The sequence below is a fragment of the Colletotrichum fioriniae genome, assembly GCF_027942845.1.
Source record: "Colletotrichum fioriniae strain IMI 355084 chromosome Unknown scaffold_11, whole genome shotgun sequence".
NCBI classification, from domain to species: Eukaryota; Fungi; Ascomycota; class Sordariomycetes; order Glomerellales; family Glomerellaceae; genus Colletotrichum; species Colletotrichum fioriniae.
The window spans coordinates 2,063,211-2,073,100 of NW_027076847.1; the positions used below are offsets into that span (position 1 = coordinate 2,063,211).

The 9,890-nt window shown below is 50.5% G+C and overlaps 2 protein-coding genes across 2 annotated transcripts; one reads left to right on the forward strand and one right to left on the reverse strand.

The window, feature by feature from the left end:
* Positions 1-1,214: 1,214 nt before the first annotated feature.
* Positions 1,215-2,047, reverse strand: N0V96_009198 (uncharacterized protein; the record flags this gene model as incomplete). The annotated part of the gene is made up of 2 exons (XM_065758576.1): positions 1,215-1,962; positions 2,043-2,047. The coding sequence occupies 2 exons, from the start codon at positions 2,045-2,047 to the stop codon at positions 1,215-1,217; spliced, it is 753 nt and encodes a 250-aa protein (XP_065612969.1).
* Positions 2,048-6,191: 4,144 nt separating this feature from the next.
* N0V96_009199 (uncharacterized protein) lies at positions 6,192-7,054 on the forward strand (the record flags this gene model as incomplete). The annotated part of the gene is made up of 2 exons (XM_065758577.1): positions 6,192-6,197; positions 6,269-7,054. The coding sequence occupies 2 exons, from the start codon at positions 6,192-6,194 to the stop codon at positions 7,052-7,054; spliced, it is 792 nt and encodes a 263-aa protein (XP_065612970.1).
* Positions 7,055-9,890: the final 2,836 nt, after the last annotated feature.

A 9,890-nucleotide genomic window follows, 5' to 3' on the forward strand; every position in this document is an offset into this window, starting at 1 on the left:
TTTGGACAGATTGTTCTAGGCAAGCAAGGTCGTTGACGAAAGACAAAGCTTGATCCTGACACTCCCTCGAACGGATTTGAGATGAGGTTACAGTGAGATGAGGGAAGTCGTGCGTCTGAGTCTGAGCCCAGAACCCGAGGGGGCGGAGATGGAGCGCTGGAGCTTGGGCCGGCTGCGGAGAAATGCGGGGAACCGGGTAGTCACTAGATGCCCAGGCGCCAGCACCCTGCCACGCCTGTGTGCTATTACTTAGCGAAGGATCTTGTATTCTTGGGGGGGATATTCTAGACAAGGGAGTGGAGGGAGGACACTTGGGGGACCCCAGGCTAATGTCTTAGGGGGTTTACTAGGCTGATGGGGCTTTTGAACCATTGGGTAGATGGAGCCTGAAAGCAAAATGTGATTCGTACGTGGTCTTCCACATTGAGGATGGCGTTCCCACGTCGTTGGGTTCAGTTGGGGTGGTTGGTAGCTGTGGTCCCAGCAGAGACAGTCGGACAGAACCATCAATTCCTAGCCTCTCTCTTAAACTGCCACGTGAGTCGATTGAACCGGACACTTCGGAATCAGCTCAACTCTTTCCCAATGCTGAATCTGTACGTAGGTGAGCTACATGAGGGTGCCTCATTGTTCGTGACCGTAGGGACTAGGCTTTCGAAGACTCGATCTTCACGAGATTTACTTAAATATGTAAATGCCTTTTTATGCGGCTGGATGTGAATTTGCATAACCCTCAAAAGAGTGGATGGTGTAATATTAGGGAACTCGGCAATATTCAGGTGTAACTAAATCCTTCTGAGTCGAATACGTTCCGTTTCTCCATTACAAAGAGCAGCACATCGAAACAACACAGGCAGCAGAAAGCAAGAGTCCAACTGTCCGTGGCAAAAGCACGACCGACACCAAGTCCACCTAGAGGATATATCTGAACTGGGGGTTCTGCCACTTGATCAGCATACTTGAACACTTTCGACAGCTAGGAAGTCAACGTACCTTCATGTCGGTGAGATCGTCCTCGTAGGCGTGGTCAAAGCCCTCCATGATACCGGCCTTGTCACGCTTGTTGTTATACCAAATGCAGACAAATCGATAAACAAGGCCAAGAACTCCTGCAGCCAAAGACGTAATCACAACGACGATGAAGCCAGGAGCATAATTAGGCGCATCTTCCTTCCGGAAGACCAAGGGCCCGACAAAGTTACCTGGTCGCGGAATTAGTCATGACGGAAACGTGGTCGTGTCAAAGAAATATTTGACATACCAAGGCAATATCCAATGTAAAGGCCGGACGAAGCAATCGACCGTTTGGTGTAACCCGAAGTGTTGGCGATCTGCAGGCCCATAAGAACAGCGTACCCTCCTCCGACGGACGGCAAAATATAGGCAGCAAAGAGAAGAGCCCCTTTGGCAGACCGCGGCAATAGCCACAACAAGAGGGCAGCGAGAGTGGTTCCCATCTGTGCACCAAACACGATCCAAGTGCGGCAGTTCTTGAACTTGTATGCCAGGTAAGGCATGAGGAGTTGTACAGTGCCTCCATATGCACCCGCCGGCATAGTAAGCAAGAGGGAATTGAGAGTGCTGAATCCGAAACCGTTGATGATGATGGGAACAAATGTCGAGATGGGTCCATTTGCAATCATGCAGAGGAATGCAATAGCGAAAACCAGCCAAAACTTGATGTCAAGACCGAGCTCGCCGACCTGCTCCATTTTGTAGTGGGTGTTGCGCACGCCCGAGTTATTGCTCCGCAACCGGGCAACCAAGATATATCGTTCTCTGTCGTTGAAGCCCTTTGCGCGAATGGGGTCGGGAGGGAGGACAAAGTACAAGAGAAGACCCCAGACAATTGTCAGCGACCCGGCAAAGTAGAACATGTATCTCCACGAAGAGACTCCGCCATTGAGCTTGCCGAAGCCAAAGTTGATCAGTGGAGAGAAGATCGAAACATAGCCCGTGCAGCTGTACCAAATACTTTATATGAAATGTTAGCATATTCTCAAACTTTCCTCGAACCTGTACGGCGTAGGTGGTTGACGTACCCCATTCGCATGGCTTGCTCGTTCTTCTTATACCAACTTCCGACAATGAGCATAAACATTGGGCTGATGCCGCTCTCCAGCAGTCCAAGGCAGAATCGCTGAGCGTAAAGGTCTCGGTAGTTTCTGCATACAGTCGTAAGGATCAAGGTGAGACCCCAAAGAGTGACAATAACCGAGGCAACTCGCTCGATTGGAAATCGTTGGGCCAAAATCATAGTCGGATAGGCACCGACAATAAATCCAAGGTAAAAAATGGCGGCCGACATCGAATACCGATCACCGACCGTCAGGTCTAAGTCAGTTCGCAATCCGAAGAGAGCCTGTGTATCAGCAAGTTAGCGGCACGATAGGACATAAGGTCGAACACCGACTGGGTAGCACGAGTCTTTACTTACCGCCTGCGAAAGCATCGCCTTGTCATAATACTGGAGACCGTATGTCATGCATAGCACTGGCATCAATCTCCAGTCTATCTTTCTTCTGAGTTTCTTCTCTTCTTTCTCTGTCCATTCATAGTCGCCGGTGTAGCCTTCGAGCACCTTGAGTGCCTCGTCATTGTGAACCGTGTCAACAGCGGCGCTCGGCTTCATCTCTGCAACACCTTCAGGACGCTCCACTTGCTGAACACTCTCTGCAGACTTGGCGGGATCAGACATGTTTGCTGAAACTTGAAATCGGATGTCAACTTGTGGGATCCCGAACAGATGGCAACATCGTACGAGGGAAACCAAGGCAATGTTATAAAAGAAGCAGGTCTGCCTTAGCGCGACCTGTAATCCGGGGAACCGCGAGCTAACGAGACTTCTCCATGAGCAAACTGCAATGCAGGCCAGAGTAGTTGACTGGGGGAGGGTGCTGGATCAGCCGGCTTGCATCGAGAACGTGCATGTGGCCCCTAATCCCGGGGGTCTGGATCACAGCGTGGCACTCAGTGAATTAGGGGGCTGTCTCACTGACACGGCATCTCGGTAATTCAAGACGGGTTACCGGCCACAAGAAACCTTGCGGTGCTGGCGAACAACTACACCGCTTAGGGGTAACCGACCGCCGAAAGCGCCCGTAAACAAGCTGGAAATTCTCCCCCGCAAGGCCATAGCTCGGCGCTACTGAGGGGCCGGCAGATCTTTCTGTGGTTCTTCTCAAGCCCCTTGTTGACGGCTATCTTTCTCATGACCCAAGCAAACAACCCGAACAAACGATTGCATAGGTACTTGAGACCTGCCCAAAGTCAGACAAAGTTGGCTTGACATTGACTAGTATTCCAGAAGCGCCTCACATTTCATATTCGTAACTTCATGAGCGAAGCGCCAACATGTCAATGAAAACTCCTGTTGTTTCGTTGCCAGAAGGAAGGGAGACGGTGGTTGTCAAGATGATCAACCCTGTCAACTTTGGGCCGGCTATCCTCAAGCGTTTCATGGCTCCAGATGTTCCGGGCCTAGAAACTTTCAAGACGTCTCCTTCTCTCTGCTTCCTCCTGGAGCATCCTTCAGGTCGCAAGCTTGTGTGGGATCTGGGGATCAGAAAAGACTACAGCAACTATGCGCCTTCGATAACCAATTACTTGCCAACAACGAATTACGACATACAGGTGAAGAGCAATGTGACGGACATTTTGGAAGAAAATGGTGTTGCTGCGGAGGATGTCGAAGCAGTAATCTGGAGGTGCGTAGAGAAAAAGTCTTGTTTTCTCTTCAACACATTCTTTACATGAGGTACACTATGATCCTCTAACCTGCTGTTTAGCCACTGGCATTGGGATCATATTGGCGACCCATCCACATTCCCGAAAACAACCGACTTGATTGTTGGGCCAGGGTTCAAGGCGGCGATGCTTCCGGGCGCACCTGCAAATCCTGAATCTCCTATACTCGAGAAGGACTATGCGTAAGTTATTGTAGCCCCTAAGTATGATCGATCAGAACTTGTAACTAATTGAAACGTACACATTCAAGTGGCCGAAACTTGAGAGAAATCTCATTTGAAGAAGGGCCTCAGACCATTCGCATCGGGCGGTTTCCGGCATTCGACTACTTTGGAGACGGCTCATTCTACCTGCTAGACAGCCCAGGCCATGCCGTGGGCCATCTTTGCGGACTAGCCCGGACAACGCAAAGTCCGGACACATTCATTCTTCTTGGAGGTGATGTCTGTCACTACGCAGGAATCTTCCGACCTTCGAAGCATCTGCCTGTTCCCGCGTCAATCTCGCCACATCCTTGCCGGCCACACGGAGATACCGCACTTTGTCCTGGTAGCGCTTGGGACGAGCTCCAGCGGTCACGGGGCAGAGCTTCCACAGATACGCTCTTCGATGCAACGTTTGGTTTGGACCTTCCTATGGTGGGAAGAACAGTGGGAAGTCTCCAAGAATTGGATTGTGACGAGAACATCTTTGTCATTATAGCACATGACTCGACAGTCAGAGACGGTGTGCCTCATTTCCCAAGTGACCTTAACGACTGGAAATCAAACGGCTGGGGGGAGAAAGTCAAATGGTCGTTCTTTCGCGACCTAGAGTCGTACTGGGACTCGAAGGGGTTACTGTAGATATCGGGCCTAATTTATAGAATACGCATCGTCCTGCAGTTATCCACCAGACTGTCCTGAAAACTTACTAAGGCACCTGCAGAGTCAACGTTTATTTAACTTTCGCTTGGTTCCATTACTCTATTTATCCGCGACTTGGTGCCCCGAAGTCATGTGAATCCTAGAATCCAATTTGTGTCATTGAATAAGTCGACACCGATGTTCTCAGTCACTTGACGACAGCTCGCTGCAGATAAACCTCTCCGGCGATTTCATTTCGTGTCGTAACTAGTACCGTAGTGACTGATGAATGGGGGAGGCAGTAGTTACATGGTCTGGATGCACTGAGTCGTCTAGGTACTAGTCCCTTTGACAATGGCTTGAAATTCACCAGAGGCCTGCATTGCCGTATTACAACTGGGGCATTTCGGCACTTTCCTGATTGGGGTAGCCGAACCCACCGAGCGCGCCGAGCCGAAGTTTGTTTGTCTTCCGCGGTAAGGTTGGGTGACATTCTACCGCCGGCATCCCCGCGAATCCCCTCTTCCGTCTCCACCCAATTCCAAGCCTCAGATCTCTGTAGACCAACTGCGTTACTCACTGTTCATTATAATTGTGCAAACACCCTAATCCACAATTGCCCAGAGAGCATCGAGTCATACTCTTATATCGATAGTACTTCAAGCCCAGATCCGGAACTGTTGAGAACACCGTCGCGCGTCAGAGTTCAAATCAAGCCAGGACTTCGCACAAGTTATTGCACCAACCATGACACAGGGGTCCGACTCGAAGCCCAACGGCACATCGCCATCAAGCTTCCAATCTGCTAACCAAGACCTCGATTACGATGTCTTGATAGTTGGTGGCGGCCTCAGCGGAATTTTCTCACTTTATCGAGTGCGGGAACTGGGGTTGAGAGTAAAGGTCCTTGAAGCCGGTTCTGCTGAAGGAGGCACTTGGTTCTGGTATGACCACTTTGCAGTACCGATATGTGAAGATTGAGCTAACTTCACTGTAGGAACCGATATCCTGGAGCTAGATTTGATTCAGAGAGCTATTCCTACATATTTTCCTTCTCTCAAGAAGTGTTGGATGAGTGGGACTGGACTGAGCATTTCTCGCCTCAGACGGAGACTCTACGCTACATCCAGTACCTCACCAAGAAGTTCGACCTGAAAAAGGACATGCAATTCAATACGCGTATTCGGTCAGCTCGCTTCCAGGAAGACTCAAGGTCTTGGCTTTTGACCGACGGAAACGGCGCCACTTACACATGCCGTTACCTAGTAACGGCGATGGGAATTCTCAACGAGCCCACTTTACCAAATATTCCTGGAGTTCACGACTACAAGGGAGAAGCATGGCATACGGCCCGCTGGCCTGGAGACGGCGCCAGTCTTGACGGCAAGCGCGTGGCCATCATCGGCACAGGCGCAACCGCCATCCAGACAATCCAGGAGATCGTTAAGACAGTTGGCTCTTTGACTGTATTTCAGCGGACGCCCAATTGGACTGCACCACTGCGGAATACAAAGATTAGTCCAGAGGAGATGGCCGATATTCGAAGGCGGTATCCTGAGATCTTCCGCCAGTGCTTGGACTCTTACTCGTGTTTCATACATGTCGGTGACACGAGAAGTGTCTTTGACATGGAAGAAAAAGAGCGCCTGGATCATTGGGAGAAACTTTATGCACAGCCTGGGTTCGCCAAAGTGCTCGGCATCTCAGGCGACATTTATACCAACCGTGAGGCGAATAAACTCTACAGTGACTTCCACGCAAACAAAATCCGCCAACGCGTCATCGATCCCAAAGTTGCGGAGAAACTTATCCCGAAGAATCACGGTTTTGGTACTCGTCGAGTCCCGCTTGAGAGCGGCTACTACGAGGCATTTAACAGACCGAATGTCCGCTTGGTCGACATCACAGAGACCCCGATTGATCACATCACGGAAAAGGGCATCAAGACGAGCGAGGAAGACTTCGAATTTGATGCCATCATCTACGCAACAGGATTCGACGCCATCACTGGGTCATTCCGGGCTGTAGACTTCCAGGGAATCGGGGGCAAACAACTCACAGATGTCTGGAGCGAGGGCATCCAAACTTTCCTTGGCTTGACTGTCAAGGGATTTCCAAACATGTTCATGGTTATGGGACCGCACCAGATGTTTGGAAACATCCCCCGAAGCATCGAGTACGCCGTAGAGTGGGTTGCAGATTTCATCCGGTATGCTCGAGACAATAACATCACATCTGTTGAGGCTACAGATGAAGGCGTGCGCATGTGGACGGATCATGTGTGGAAATGCGGAGAAGGTCTTTTGGCTAACGAGGTGGACTCTTGGATGACGGGTGTCAACAAGAACCTAGCTCATAAGCAGAAGAGGTCTATGACACGGTACAATGGACCTGCACCCGGCTATAGAAAGCGGTGCGATGAGGTGAAGGCCAGGAATTATTCTGATTTTGTGCTTGGATGATTTGGTTGTAAGAGAAAGTTGGCTGTAGTAGCATTGACTTGAGATTTTGTCAAAATTATGAAATCACTTTACGGGTACCAATACTTCCGCACAATTAGGCTTCGACATTATCTGCGACACAAGGTATCTTGTTCTTGAACAAAGCCCTCTGAGGGAAGTGGTCTAGATATTGAAAGCGGAATCCCTCACATCACAACAGAAGATGTCCATGGGCTGACAGGTATGACGTTTTCCTCTGACTATCTCACGCCTAGATATCCTGAGGCCTTCGCGCCTTAACCAGTGCTAGTACTTCGTATCGTGTCAAGTAAAGGTGCCTGTCTAATGTTCATGAATCTTGAACTCTCCCGTGGCTGTCGGGTTAGTCAATGCCCAAGTAATCCCATTGTCCGTAGTCTCGTCCCAGTGTTTTGACGCTGATAACTTGTCTCCAAACCGCCTAAATCCGTGAGGAACGCCCTTGTAGACATGAATATCCGTGGGGACACTGTGCTATATATCAGCGATCACTTCATGTGCTCCGGGGCCCCAAGCGTAAGAGCCACTTACCCAGCCTCTGTAAGCATCTTGGCGTATAGCAAACCCTCATCTCGTAATGCATCCAAACCGCAAATTCCAAACGTCGTCGGAGGTAGCCCTTTAACCTGGTCCGGGGTTGCATTGCCAGGATTGAGTCTCAGATCATTAGGGTCTGGATTCTCAACCTTGAGAAGGCCAACGAAAAGATCGATCATGGGGCGCGGCAAGATTGGGGCGCTTTCGTTCTCGGGGTACGATGAGACCGACGGACTTTTCATCTTCTTCAACAAGCCATCGTAGCAATCAACATGCGCCAGACAGGGGATCATCAGAACCTGGCCTGCGATAGAGGGTAAGTCCGAGGGGAGCTTTCCCAGGTGCTGAGCCAGTGTGAGTGAGGCTGTCAACTGTCCACCCGCCGATATACCTCCAACGACAACTTTGGCCGCGTCGCCATTGATCTCCTTGATGTTTGCATGCAACCAGATGAATGCATCTTCGGCATCATTCCATGCTGCTGGGTAGACGTGTTCGGGCGTATGGCGATAATTTACATTGACAACGAGCACATTTGTGCTGATGGCAATGCGAGAACACGTTGCATCTTCAGAAGTCAGTGTACCGAAAAGAAATCCACCCCCATGAAAATAAAGATAGACTGGCAGAGGCCCATCACCCGCTGCTTTGGGTCGATAGGTTCGGGCTTCGAGTGTTGCCCCATCACGTGTAGGGATTGTCCAGTCGCGTACTTGGACTTTATCTGCCATAGGCTTCATGGCTTCCACTGCCAACTCATCGCGGACCTTATTCATGACATTCTTGCGTTCCGACGGAGAGAGGTCGGTTTGGGGAGGAGGAAGACCAGCTTCCACCACTAGCCACTCTTCGCTAGGGCCGCCGTATCTCGAAAAGTCACACATCTTTTCTTGCGTCCGTCCTTGAGGCTTCAAAAGAGGTATCAGACGATGTTTGTATTGAGAAGGGCGAATTGAAATCCCCTCTCCAAGTTCTCTTTGTGTGGTTTCCCATGATCAGGTTGTCAAAGCAGAGCATAGGCCGAGGTTCGGTCAAGCCAACGCAATTAGTAATGACGAGGAGGGGTAATAAGCCTCAAGACTAATTTAGCCTCATAACAAGGACAGCGTGCCGAGGTTCTGCGGGGAAATAAGACCAACCATGCCTCATGTTTGCTGATCAGGGTCCCGTCATGCTGAGATTCGGCTTTGGTGACTCCGGCAATCACCAAGTTACCTGTCAGCGGCTCAGCAAACAACAATTACCGGGGAGAGCATGCCGGTTTGGAATTTGCACCGTGCCTGGTGCCCAACCGCGTGGTGGCCGCTAATTACCACAACCCTCGGGGCATTGTCACGGCTGAGGGAACCTTTCGGCAACAAGCCCACCCTCCAGTGCAGTCATTTCAGGTCCTTGTTCTAGTGCGACCCCGCTCAAATTGTGCTGGCCGGGTTTCCCCAAACGAGTTATCCGTGTTGCCGATGCAGCTACTCCCATGTAATATTACATGAAAAACTGAGGTCAAAATCGTCAAGCTGTTTTATATGACATGTTGAGTAAATGTAGTATAATCGCTAGTCACGCGATAGTCCTGTCATATCCAGGAGTCACTGAATTCCTTGCCGAGCAACGCAACATACACCACAGCCATGTCAGAAATTCCTAGCGAACCACCATCTCGATCCCTCAAGGGCAAGGTGGCCATTGTTACTGGAGCTGGATGTGCAGGAGATGGTATTGGAAATGGACGAGCTATCTCTATTCTCCTGGCCGATGACGGCTGTCATGTTGTTTGCGTAGACAGAGACTTGTCCTGGGCCCGCAAAACCTGCGATTTGGTAGCTACGAAATCTGGGAGAGGCGAAGCTCTGGCGGTCCAAGGGGATGTGACCTCTTCCACAGATTGCGAAAACATCGTTCAAACAGCATTGGAGAAATTCGGTCGGGTCGATATTTTAGTCAACAATGTTGGAATTGCGGGAGCTGCAGGTACTGCAGTCGAGGTCGACATGGAACAATGGGCAAAAGGTCTCGATGTCAACGTTTCTAGCATGGTTCTCATGGCGAAGTATGCCATCCCCGCCATGCTCAAAAACGAGGGCGAAAGCAAAGGCGTCATTGTCAACATGGGCAGCGTCGCTGGCCTGAAGGGAGGCACTCCGCACCTATTATATCCGACGAGCAAAGGCGCAATCGTCAACATGACGCGAGCGATGGCGGCACACCATGCGAAAGATGGAATTCGTGTGAATTGCGTCTGCCCCGGGGTAAGCCTTCGTCTTCATATCTCGTCTTCTCACCA